This window comes from Genypterus blacodes, unplaced genomic scaffold (genome assembly GCF_046128005.1).
Source record: "Genypterus blacodes isolate CSIRO-AG114 ecotype Tasmania unplaced genomic scaffold, CSIRO-AGI_Gbla_v1 ptg000012l_1, whole genome shotgun sequence".
Lineage (NCBI taxonomy): Eukaryota > Metazoa > Chordata > Actinopteri > Ophidiiformes > Ophidiidae > Genypterus > Genypterus blacodes.
Window position 1 is genome coordinate 6,236,337 of NW_027466826.1, and position 12,740 is coordinate 6,249,076.

General features: G+C 40.2%; 2 protein-coding genes across 2 annotated transcripts; one reads left to right on the forward strand and one right to left on the reverse strand.

Annotated features, from left to right (window-relative positions):
- The first annotated feature begins 16 nt into the window (after positions 1–16).
- On the forward strand, positions 17–6,168 carry mat1a (methionine adenosyltransferase 1A). The gene is made up of 10 exons (XM_076163505.1): positions 17–230; positions 2,900–2,977; positions 3,278–3,400; positions 3,531–3,643; positions 3,842–3,985; positions 4,248–4,373; positions 4,454–4,546; positions 4,635–4,817; positions 4,906–5,039; positions 5,298–6,168. The coding sequence occupies exons 1-10, from the start codon at positions 164–166 to the stop codon at positions 5,398–5,400; spliced, it is 1,164 nt and encodes a 387-aa protein (XP_076019620.1). The 5' UTR covers positions 17–163; the 3' UTR covers positions 5,401–6,168.
- Positions 5,479–12,040, reverse strand: ftr14l (finTRIM family, member 14-like). The gene is made up of 7 exons (XM_076163493.1): positions 11,469–12,040; positions 10,557–10,652; positions 9,912–10,145; positions 9,592–9,751; positions 9,400–9,501; positions 8,699–8,835; positions 5,479–8,324 (listed from the first exon to the last, which is right to left on the reverse strand). The coding sequence occupies exons 1-7, from the start codon at positions 11,865–11,867 to the stop codon at positions 7,944–7,946; spliced, it is 1,509 nt and encodes a 502-aa protein (XP_076019608.1). The 5' UTR covers positions 11,868–12,040; the 3' UTR covers positions 5,479–7,943.
- Between the last annotated feature and the right edge of the window lie 700 nt (positions 12,041–12,740).

Genomic DNA, 12,740 nt, shown 5'->3' on the forward strand with positions numbered 1-12,740 from the left:
CCATGTGGATTTAGACCTGGAGTTTTGCGGGACAGACTTCATACTAGCTGCAGGGCCTTTTTCTGCCTCTTTCTCTGTAAACCTTAGAGTGAAGCAGCAGGAGCACAGAGCAGCTGAGGAACCATTTCTTCTTGAGTGTGCTGAGTACCTGGCTGTGTAGAAAATGAGTGATCTATTGGAAGAAGGGTCCTTCATGTTCACCTCAGAGTCTGTAGGAGAGGGACATCCAGGTGAGGCTTCAGCAATTGATTTACATATAACTTTACTACTTTAACTATTAATTTAGACCAGTGTATGTACTAGAATACAATTTAATTTGTAATGTGCATGTAAATCTACTGACTTTTAATAAGAAGATACTATCCATCGACAGGAGCAACAGACATGCATGTGCAATATTGCGTGAAGTTGGATGGTATTGCCTTCATAGTAACACGTGTTTACTGCCTTACTCTCACTGCTGCAGCTGGCTGGATGTGACTGACAGGCTGGTCTAAAGTTACATGCAGTGGAAAGAGTAACACAAAAAGCCATCAGGGGGTGCATACATGTGTTCTCCATGATGTTCTACAATACATTTTACACTGTTTACATTATTATACACCATCACCCACAGTATGCACATATCTCTGCCATACATGTCACCCATGAAGAAACAAGCTTTTTCGAAATTTACAGGAAGGGCCAGTGTGTCAGACTCCACCTGTATCTGGTCCAGCAGGTGGAGAGCGTTCCAATCGGATTGTGTTCTAGGACAGTTTACAGCTTGGATTTAAATGTGTTTCCCTCAACTGGGTTGCATGTAAGATAAGATAAGATAGAAGTTTGTTTTAGTTTATGTGCGAGATAAACATCCTGACTTCATATTAATCTAGAGCCCAAACACAACTAAATGCTCTTGTTGAAATACAGATAATATAAAGATAATAAAGAGATGCAAGCTGGCTGGTTAAATTAGTTATGTTATTTGGGGCAAAGGGCAACTAATTTCCCATGGGGGACTGTAAAGTTACTGCAAGTTGATCTTATTTTGTGTCAACTAATGTAAATAAGCTTACACGTATGAGAAAAAGCCAAGGGGTAGCATTAATACTTTCCTTTTATTACTCTCCTTTTCTCCTCCTTTTCCTCCATCTTCTGCTGTGTGACAGTATGGAGGATAAAGAAGCACCAGTGGATGTCTGGCCATGAGGGTCCAAAATGATCAGAAACAGCCCTTTATACTGGACCGTTGTTTTAAATCATCAGAATTTCAGTACCATGTTCAAATCAGTCATCGTCACAGAATTACTATGTTTAAAATATTGTTACTATTATTATTAATCATTTATTTAAGCTTACACTGGACACTGGATTGCTGAACCAAACTACATGAACATTCTTTAAATCTCTTGTTAACATTTATAACTGCAGATATGTCATTAAAAAGCATTAATTTGTGCTTGAAAATGACTAAACCTTTACCTTCACTGCCAACACAATCACAAATCTCTCCTGTGCATCTGTTTTTGTTTGACTAGACTGTAGCTTGTTAACTTTAGACCCAATGATAAACCTTCAGCTGTACTCTACCCTCTTCAGCCTCCGCACACAAAAGTGTTGTAACGCTTCCACAAATATGTAATCATGAAAAGTCCCCTCAGCCAAATCGTATCAGAGTTTCAGGCAAACTTACAGAATGTCACAGCGTTGGGTCCTGGTTCTATGCAGTCCCCCCCAAGATATTACTGCAGTTTTGTGGCAAACTTTGATAGATTTTCAATTACAAACAAAAACAAACTATGCATAGAACAACCTTTATTTTCTTGTGTCACTCAGCATTACAATATCTGGTACATCATCAACATTCTAGTCAACAACTAATATAAATGTTAATCTATTTGTAAGTCAATGTTTACAATAGCCAGCTGGAATTTGCCATCGATACACGATACACATCACTACTTCCACTTCTCACATACGATTTCGATAATCTTTGCATTTTTTGTGAAATTCATGCAGTAAAAGGGAAAATTATGGGTTAAAAATGCGGTAAAATTTGAAATTCTGCAGCACTGCTGACAAACAAGCCATTTTGTTGAATTTGTATTGAATTCTGAACATTCGTCTTCAGCCTTTATGTTATCTTCCACATTTGCTATAAAACCTTACACCTGTGTGTGCTGTGACTTTCCATACTCAGTGTGTACAGTCACGCTTGTGTGTCCTTGGTTGTGGACTGATAGCAGCCTAGCCGTCTTCATAGTTCCCACAGATATTGACCGACTCTGGGAACAGACAGTAAACAGAGCTGCACACCTGTTGCCTGTGTGCCATTGTTTTAAAGCAGTGGTTTGCATGAGTACTAATGGTGGAGCTCGGAGCGCCCACTGGTGGTACTTGATGACTACGAAAAGAATCAAAACAATTGAAATAAATGGATATAAATATGTGTAATACAATCATAAATAAGAACCTATATGTTCTTTTATTGAAGATACTCGTCCTGTGTTCATACTAGGCACTATGTACTCAACAAGCAGGGCTATGATCCAAATGTATCAGTATAGTATTTATTTACACAGGTCACTACCAAAGCCTATTTTGTACTTTTGCAGTGATCGGTGATGGTAGCTTGTTGGGTGTGTGTTGTTTACACTTATCTCTTTGTGGGAAAGTGGCATTGTCATCAGTTGAAGGTGTGAATGTAGCAAACAGTACATGCATGAGGATTTTCTGTGATTGTTCTTACTGTTGCTGTCTTGTTGTTGTTTGTTCAGAGTAGAAGCTTGCCTTAAAACAATACAAATGATGGTGGTAGCGTCCTTTCTTGGCTGCTGTAAACTCTGGATTGGTGCAGTTTTGGATAAAAGAACTACATTTTAACCTCTTCACCCTGTTTTCTTTTGGTTTCTGACAGACAAGATTTGTGACCAGATCAGTGATGCTGTCCTGGACGCTCACCTAAAGCAGGACCCAGATGCCAAAGTGGCCTGTGGTAAGTAACAGTAACAGTAACAGAGTCATAATACTGTATATTCAGATCACAGGCCTAAAACTCATCTGGAAACACGGACATCCATGTTTGTTATTATTTAGGTTTTTCACTTGTGTCTGTCTTTCTGACACTATACATTAACAAATACGTTGAGCAACCATGCATCTACTGCCAATGATAGGATGCTGATTCGGCAGAAGGAATCAGTTTTTATACAGTATACTGTATGGTCTCCAGTTATGTATACAGATTCAGATGATAAGTGTCATAAACAGGTGTTAAAAGGCTTTTGATAAACAGAGACGGTGTGCAAGACGGGCATGGTGCTGCTGTGTGGAGAAATCACATCCCGAGCCAATGTGGACTATCAGAGGGTTGTCAGAGACACAATCAAACACATCGGATACGACAACTCGGACAAAGGTGAGAAAATGAGATGGAAACATCAGAATGAAATGTTCTGAAATTTTAAATGTCAGAATGTCATAGCTCTCTCTCTCTGTCTCTGTCTCTGTCTCTCTCTTTCTCTTCTTCTGTCTCGCCGTCTCTGTAGGTTTTGACTACAAGACGTGCAATGTCCTGGTGGCCTTGGAGCAGCAGAGTCCAGACATTGCCCAGGGTGTCCACGTGGACCGAACCGAGGAGGACATTGGAGCAGGAGACCAGGTCTGTTAGTTGTAAAAGGACAACATGTCTGCTGTCTAAGGGTCTAAGCGGCAGACAGGGAAACAGGAAGTTCGCGCTTCATGCATGCTGAACGCAATCTGATACCAAATTGTGTGTCTGTGAACTCCAGAAAGTCAAACTGATTCATTGTCAACATCCACCTTTTAGTTTTCTGATTGAGTTTGCTGTCCTCTACAGGGTCTGATGTTTGGTTATGCCACAGATGAGACAGAGGAGTGCATGCCTCTCACCATCGTCTTAGCCCACAAACTCAACTCAAGGATGGCTGAACTCAGACGCACTGGCGTCATTTCATGGCTGCGTCCCGACTCTAAAACACAAGTAAGACTTTATTTTTTCCTGTTGTTTTCTTATCCTTAGTTTGGTTCATGGTTTCATGTCAAGCTCTACCACATACACATGGCACAGCAAAAGAGAGTGACCTCCAGTGGACAAGACTCAGCAGTTCACACACACCTGCAGTCCATGAGCTCTGAGGATCAGAATGTCCATCCCCATGTCTGGGAGGACAGGTGGTTTGAGAGTAAAAGAGGTTGACAAACTAGGGGATCCTTCAACGCACATTCCCCTGTCTGTCCCACAGGTCACAGTCCATTATGATCAGAGGGACGGAGCTGTGATCCCAAAGAGAGTTCACACCATTGTGATCTCTGTCCAGCATGATGACTTTGTCACTCTGGAGGAACAGCAGAGGGTGCTCAAGGAGAAGGTAGAGCTTCTTAAACACTTACCATGAGCTCAGACACATGAGTTCCACTGAAAATGTCACTCCTATGTTTTGTTTATCAGGTGATTGATGCGGTGGTTCCTGCCAAGTATTTGGACGACAAGACCGTCTACCACCTTCAGCCCAGTGGACGTTTTGTCATTGGCGGACCTCAGGTGACCAAAGCACACAGTGTGCATACTCCCTCAAGAAAATAGTTTCAAATTTCCAAAATTCAAATGTTCACCTCTGCTTACCCACCAGGGTGATGCTGGTGTGACAGGAAGAAAGATCATTGTTGACACCTATGGAGGTTGGGGCGCTCATGGTGGCGGAGCTTTCTCTGGCAAAGACTTCTCTAAGGTTGACCGCTCGGCTGCCTACGCTGCTCGCTGGGTGGCCAAGTCTCTGGTCAAAGCTAAACTGTGCAGGAGAGTCCTGGTTCAGGTACACACACACACACACACACACACACACACACTGTAAAAAGGTTGTAAAAATGAAAAGTAGTTATGTATCTTTCTTGTGGTTCTAGGTCTCCTATGCTATCGGAGTAGCTCAGCCTCTCTCTATTTCCCTGTTCACCTACGGCTCCTCCGAAAAAAGCGAGTCAGAGCTCCTCCAGATTGTCAACAAGAACTTTGACCTGCGGCCAGGAGTCATCGTCAGGTAAACCAGAGAACAACACCCTTGACCCCTCATGTGCAACTTCATGCTGTTGATGAACTATTTATTTATTTTTTATAACTTTTTGCCACTTGAAACTAAACACAAACAAACCAAGAAGATATCTGCCATATCAGTCACGTATAAAGTGTCAATTATGAAGTTTCAATTACAGTTTTGAGAATAACTTCTTTATCCACTTCACAAAAAATCCATCTCAAATAAGCTTCTGATGTTACATGCGTTCTGTTTCCTTCTCAGGGAACTGAATCTGAAGAGGCCAATCTACCAGCAGACGGCCTCTTATGGCCACTTTGGGCGAAAAGAGTTCACCTGGGAGGTCCCCAAAAAGCTTGAATACTAAATATTCTACCTGCTCATCTTGAACGAACTACCCTAAACATCTAAATGGGCTGATTGATGGACATTTTTCATAGGAAGAAACAAAGCCAAAGATATATAAGGAGTGGAATTTTACTATCAGCTTTGAAGAGATGAAGTTACAAGTGTATGGAAGTGTAATTACATTCCACATAGTGTCACTGGGTTCAGGCAGCAACATTCACTGCTGCCTGAACACTGTGAGCAAAGAAAACAGCAAAGAGCATCAGATTCCATACCAGTGACCCTGCGTCCATAGATCCACTCTTGCTTACCTTCAGATAAAACATGTTTCACTGGCTGACTCAGATTTGTGCCACAGGTCATGTGCACCTCGCGGGACTTTGCCCACCTTCTTTTTAATTTTTGTATGAATATGGCTGTATACTTGTATATATACTGTATATACTGTATACTATATGTACATTCAGGCTATATAACTCTGCTCCTTCCCCTTAACCGAAAAATGTAAAGACTTTTTAGGAATGCAGGTTGGAAATGTCCTTCAAGATTCTCCCCTGATGCCACACTGACTAGTAACTTATCTCCTGTAGTATGTAGTATGTGAGACAAAACTGAATGCTTGTGCCTTTTAACACTTCTAACTCATAAGTGTGAGAACCAGAGACACAATGAAGAATATAAGACAAGACATAAATGCCACAGCACCTATAGACTAAGCACAGAGATCTGCCTGCCACTGTAGTAATGTCAATAACAGTGTGACACAAGGGGAAACTACACACCTACACATTTTTTTTTGTAATATTAAAAAAGAAATGGCACAAATTGAGTTGGACATAATGTTTATCTGGCTTCACTAAAAGATTTGTTCTGAACCAACAAATCCAGGAAGAGTGCATCATTTGCATTCACACAAATATGTTTAAAGTGTGCTGAACAGGACTGCATGTATAACTTCACTGACTAAGATGAGAAATCAATGAAGTGTAATACTTTACCAAAAGCTTAGAAAAATACTTTAAAATGCCAAAATGAAGGTAGCATTAAGGCAGGTTGCAAACGAAGGCAGGGGCAAAAGAGGAAGCATACAGGATCAATATTCTGCCAAAACAATGATGAGGATATATAGAAAGTTTGTGTACCTGACGTTGCTTTCTGATAGAATAATCCAAGATAGGCATCTCAGTCAGCAATTCACATTTTCCTGAATTTCATCGGAAGTTTGCAATTTTCTACCATTAATCATAACTTTTACACTTTTTTATGAATGCTAATAGTTTCTAAAGACACATGAAATGTTCCTAGATGCACAATTATTCTCTACATAATTTGCAAAACGTTTTTAAAGGTATAAATCTTTTCAACACATTTGCTCTTAAAAGTATTTGCTCCTCAAAATTGTTTTGGCAGAGTAAATTGATCTCTCAAGTTTTCTCTGAAGTCATCAGACATTTGTTGAAATTATGTAATGCATTACATTCTTCAGTGCTGAGTTCTATGAAAATGTGATCATCAGTGTCCTTTGTCACATTTGGTTGACGAACTATACACTGTAAATATCTGTTCACAATAAAAACAATTTTAAAAAGATATTGTCTGGTTGGCTCCATGGCAAGGTGAATCAAAGTAGGTTGGATTAAACAGGTTGAGAGAAGTGATTGCAGATATGAACTATAGTTGCATTAGAAGACTAAACATTCGTACAAGTAAACTTGACAAAATACTTTAAGGCTTTACGGAATTTATCTAACTGCAAACATTGAAAAAGCAGTTACACCACTTTTACACTAAACAACACAGCGAGTCCCATAAAACGTGTTTCTGCTGCCCCCCTGAGGTTAAATCTATTAGTGCAGTGCATATTTTCCACCTCCACCAATCTTGAATGAAATGTGCAATTCCCTGACATTGTTTTCTATTTGTTTCATAATCTGTACAGACATTATAAATATATTCTACAAACACAAATATGAATCTATGTAATTACACATACATACAGGGGGGAAATCACAGCCTTGATACTCTGTTTGGCTATTTATTTGTATGGATGTCATATGTTTTTAATTTCACTCAGTTATAGTGAATGCAGCGGTGGTGACTGGCTGTTTGTTTGGGTTGTCCACAACATTTTTCAGCTCTTCTATGTCCTGGTGTTTATTTACAATCTGACAGTATTAATGGAGTTAAGAGGTAATGGAGATCATTTGGTGGACTGGCTTAATGTGTTGTGCCTAAATCAACCAGTACGACATTGTTGGTTTTAACAAATGGGATTTAATTCGGGAGAATATTACAGATAATATAACAAACTAACAATGGGACTGATTAACTGATAACTGATTAATGTATGTGACAACAAAACTTTAACAAGATGGAAAGACTAGACTAAGCAAAGACTAGATGATCATTGATTTATTGCTGAATTATTGAAGCCATTTCCCGGCTAATGACGCATTTCCCCATCATCTTCAGAACTAACAAGCTTACAATCCTTCGTGTGGATCTTTAAAAAACACACACAATGCTGACAAATCCACTTTCTCGGCCTGTAGTCGCACTCTTCTACAACCTTACAGTGGTGCCAAAGCCCCAAACACTGAACGCGGGGTAGAGCGGCTCGGTAAATGTGGTCTTGGCTCTGTGCAGAAGCTGCATGCCGTCAGACACACTGTAAAAAGCAATAGTTCCTGCGGCGTGATCCAGGTAGACTCCAATACGCGAAGACCTTGGCACTGCCAAATCTATGCTTTTGTTATTGTGCACAAACGAGAATTTGGACTCAGAGCAGTACAGGCTCCAGGACTTGTCGTTCCAGCCCAGGCTGCATTCGTTGCTGTTTCCTTTACGGATGATCCCTCTGTAGGAAACCGCCACGTCTACCTCCGTTCCCCTCCAATCCACCTCCCAGTAACGGATGCCTGTCACACCCTCCTTGCACAGCACCTGGAAGGAAACGAGAAGAATTTAGAGACCTCTAAGACAGACTTGACATTTTTTATTAAATTTATAACACAGCTAAGAGAACAAAAGTCTGAATATCCCGAACTTCCTATCGCTGTCAGTAGATTAGGTTTCCCAGAAATATTGGTTAGGTTTTTATTTATGATAAATGATGTCTATGTTTATGTATACGTAAATGCAATGGAGCGACATGACTCAGGATGGTAGAGCGGTCCTCTAATAATTGGGACATTGCCTGTCAGAGGGTTGTTGAGTAAGACACTGAAACCCTGAATGCTGTTGATGAGCAGGAAAGGAAATTAATCAAGCATAAAATAAAATAAAAGCATAAAATTTGGGCAGTAAGTTATTCTGACCTGCTGCCAGTGGTTAAATCTGTCTGGATGGTCCGGGTAGTTCTTAGGATCGCTCTTCATCGTAGCTGTCCTGTTCCCATCAGACAGATACAAGTTGGGGTGGATGCTGTTGACATCCAGAGTCAACTGGGAAGAATCTAGACAGGAAAACAAGTAAATCAATCTGCAGCCTGGAGAGTTTTAAAGTCCCAGATGCCCAAACTAGTGTTAGTTTCCCCCCCCCCAGGTCTGCCAAAAGAAACCCATATGGAGTCACTCCCATCTTTCAGCTCTCCAAAGGTGTATTTGCTCAGGTAATCCTGTACTGAGGTTAAGCTTTTATGAGTTTCTCCAAACCGGTTCTACAGGCAGCATGCTTTCCGTAACACTGGTTTCATTTGTAATGCCAGGTGCACAGTATTCATGCCTTTGTGAGGGCGTCAAATGATCTGCATGCATTTAAACCACTTATATTATTTTTAAAGTGATAATATGTTGTGAATTTGGGGGAAATAGCAGTTTGGAAATAGCAGAAATTGTTTTATTTTTGTAAGTGTGATAACTAAAAATGCTCCAACTTACAAAAACAATATACTTAAAGTAGAAAAGACAAACTTGATCCTTAGGGAAAGCATGGCACAGATTTACATGACTTCTTTGTGAGAGGGATCTGCTGAAAACCTAAACCTTCACCTTGTGTCAAATTCAAAGAAATGACTTACACTTCATAAAATCATCTCTCGTCTTTGGTTCTTCCCTCACAAATGATGATGATTCTCTCCTCGTCTTTGTCTCCAGTTCTTGTGTAATGTAGACTTCCTTTACTACGACAGGAAACATACAGAATCACGTTTATGTTTCATACACACACTGCAGGCGCTTAAAAAGAGATAAAATACAACAAATCTGTAAACCTGCTGAAGCGATTTTGCTCATTTCTGTCTTGCTGACTTCCTCCACTTGCAATTTCAGTGCAGCGATGGCTTTCTTGCTCGCATCAAAGGAGTAGTATGGAGCGACGCCAATCTTGTTGAGATCTTCATATCCCGAGGGACCTGACAGAGACTGCCAGCTCTGCAATGAAGACACAAGCAAGACCAGATGAGACAAGATACAAATCAGTCATCTAGTAAAAATCTAAATGCGGGACTTCGACTTTATCAAGCTCTTGTTTCACTGTACTGCTGCTGTATTTCCTTACATAAATGATTTGAATACTTCTTGTTGTTCTGACCTGTAAAAAGTGTATGTGGTCGTCAGTGTGTGACAGCTTCTCCAGGTCGGTGTGTTTCTTCCTCAGGAGTGTGATCTCCTCCTCCAAGCGGTCCAGCAGGATCTCAGCCTGTGTCACCGTCTGCCTTTCATGGGAGCGGACCATCTCTTTGACCTCGTTGTACTTCCTCTCTATGGAAAGCAGCAGCTCAGTGAAGATCCTCTCATTCTCCTCCAGAACCGATTGGGCTGAGTGCTGTTGGGATTCAGGTAAATAGAAGGAAAAGGTAAAGATTGTTGAAATATTTTTAAAAACAATTTGCATGTGGACTTGGACTTGGACTTGACACACAAGAGATTTGAGCATTTGCATAGTAGCATGCTTTCATGGTACAGATATGACGGCAGTGGTTATAATCCTTGTCATCATGCTTCTATTGTTCTATATTACAACAAGATACAACAGAATAAGGCAAATCACTTCACTAGAATAATTACAATTTATATTAGAACATCTTCAAATTAGTTGAGTTATTGTAAATTGTTGAGGTCATCTCACTTCACTGGCAGATTATTTCACTTATCTAAGCAGAATAAGACAACTAAGACTTGGTTCAAATGTGCTGATATTGGAGTAAGTACAGTGAGTGAATGGACTTCTACCCACTTTAACTGCTTCCAGAGCTTGTCGAAGCTCCTGCCACTTCTTAATTCTCTGATCGATCCTCTGTTGAGAGTTGTGCAGCGTGGAACTGAGTTGTTTCTGTAGGCAGAAGAGGCGACATCATCAATGAACACTGAACGATCAATGAATGGATAAAGAATAAAGAAAGAACTGAATAACAAGTTCAATCTGCAGATTACAAAATACTTCTATTACTAAAAAAATACTAAAAATTTTCAATCCAATAGAAATTGAATTACTGAAACATAGGTACTTTTTAATTTAAGTTTTTCTTAAATTTGAGAAACCTTATTATGCAATGAGGGGACACACTGATAAGGTTTTTCACAAATGGCAACCTTACATGTTATACTGTACAAACCTGCAGGTTCTGGCAGACTAAATGTTTATTAAAGGCGAATTGTCGTAACTTTCTCTTCATGTGTAACCGTTGTCTTTACACCCAATGGAAGGGGTGTGTCTCTCTATTTGACTGCTTTCTGTTTTCCTACATGTGTAATATCCAAATGTTAACTAACACTTATTAACTATCACTATACTTATTACTTTTTATTGCTATCAATATTTTTTCTTTCCTTTGAATGGTTAAAAAAATGTATTCTCACTGATACTGTCTTCAATAAAAAAAACACTTATAGTAAAAGTAAATGCCAATAAAATAAACATAAACAAAACAAACAATAAAGCACAAGTTCCAACAGTTCCAGCAGAGAGTGTGCATTTACACTACGGGGAGACCACAAACGACAAGTTCACTACATCGAAAAACGTGTAGTCCTTAGTGACGTCACCTATGGTGGCGCTCCTCTCTCTGTCACACGACATTACCTCACTCATGTAAGCAACAAGTGGCGATACAGTTACAATAGTCTAGTCTGAGCTACTCCTCCTCACTTGTTTCTCGGTCCTCTCCGTCCCGGCGGGCACCGTGTCGTGGTGTTTGTGTTCGTCCATCATGCACAGCACACACACGGACGTCTCATCCGTGCGACAGAAAGCCTCAAGCAGTTTGTCGTGCTGGGCGCAGATCTTCTCTCTCATCTGCCCGGTGGCTTTGACCAGTTTGTGCTTCATCAGCGCCGGGTACTCATAGTGAGACTGCAGGTGAGTCTCGCAGTAAGACGCCAGGCACAGCAGGCATGACTTCACCGCCTTCTGTTTCCGTGTTGTACAGAAGTCACACACGACGTCTCCGGGTTTGGACTGGGACCTGGACTGGCTTCGACTGGTAGACCGGCGTGATTTATCCAAGCTGCTGTATCTGTCTAAATCCAGAGTGCTGGGGTGGGACATTTTGGGAAATTTTGGTCAAGAATATATTAAAAAAATAAGACAAAATTCTAAAATCCACAGGTGGTTTGAATCGCACTTCACAGGTGAAGACGTGGCAGGAGCAAATGAAATGAAGGTTACAGCTTGAGCGAAACTGGGTGACGGTGTGAGCGTTAGAATGTCAATTATGTGGTCTGCATGCAAGCCAAACCAGTACTGCCAGTTGGATGATTGGTTGTCAGATGAGAGGTGGAACCATTCCCAGATCACACAGTACAGATGAGGCAACCTCAAACTTTATTTAGAGCAGTTTTTTATTTATTATAAAAGACGTTGAAAAAGTCTAATGGAATATAATAGAAAATAGACACAATTAGACCACATGTTGTGCATTTTTAAAATAAAATGAAGACAGAATGTGTTTTGTAGAAAAAAACAAAACAATTTTTTACATTAGGATGTTGTTGGCATAACAAATAAAGATGACGTCTGTGCGACAATGGTTGACCTAACATCTTTCATTAGATTATATTAGGATAGGAACGGAGGTTTATTGATCTCGAGGAGGAGAAATTCAGTCACAGTAGCAAAGGTACAGTCGAAATGCACACAAGAAACAATATACACACTATACACAAATACACCTTTTGTATGTATGAAGCAAGAAAACAAGACTATTATCATTATTATTATTATTATTGCACCGTCAGATATTTATATATATACAACCCATGCACACAGTCTCTCAGATACATTTAAGGATAATGACAGCCAATGACAAGTGTGTGTATAAATAGATATGGCAGTACATACAAACACAGATACACACATCCTGCAAGACAGGACGACACGCTACACTTGTTCCGTCTTCGTCAATCTTTGCCGTGACGACTC

Bases quoted from the DNA above. Each gene is read 5' to 3' on its own strand.
- mat1a (XM_076163505.1), top strand. From the start codon at position 164: ATGAGTGATCTATTGGAAGAAGGGTCCTTCATGTTCACCTCAGAGTCT. The intron at 3,401-3,530 runs GTGAGAAAATGA...CCGTCTCTGTAG, and splicing joins ATACGACAACTCGGACAAAG to GTTTTGACTACAAGACGTGC. The intron at 4,818-4,905 runs GTACACACACAC...TTGTGGTTCTAG, and splicing joins GCAGGAGAGTCCTGGTTCAG to GTCTCCTATGCTATCGGAGT.
- ftr14l (XM_076163493.1), bottom strand. From the start codon at position 11,867: ATGTCCCACCCCAGCACTCTGGATTTAGACAGATACAGCAGCTTGGAT. The intron at 10,146-10,556 runs GTGGGTAGAAGT...GAATCCCAACAG, and splicing joins AAGCTCTGGAAGCAGTTAAA to CACTCAGCCCAATCGGTTCT. The intron at 9,752-9,911 runs GTCAGAACAACA...TCTTCATTGCAG, and splicing joins ACCACATACACTTTTTACAG to AGCTGGCAGTCTCTGTCAGG.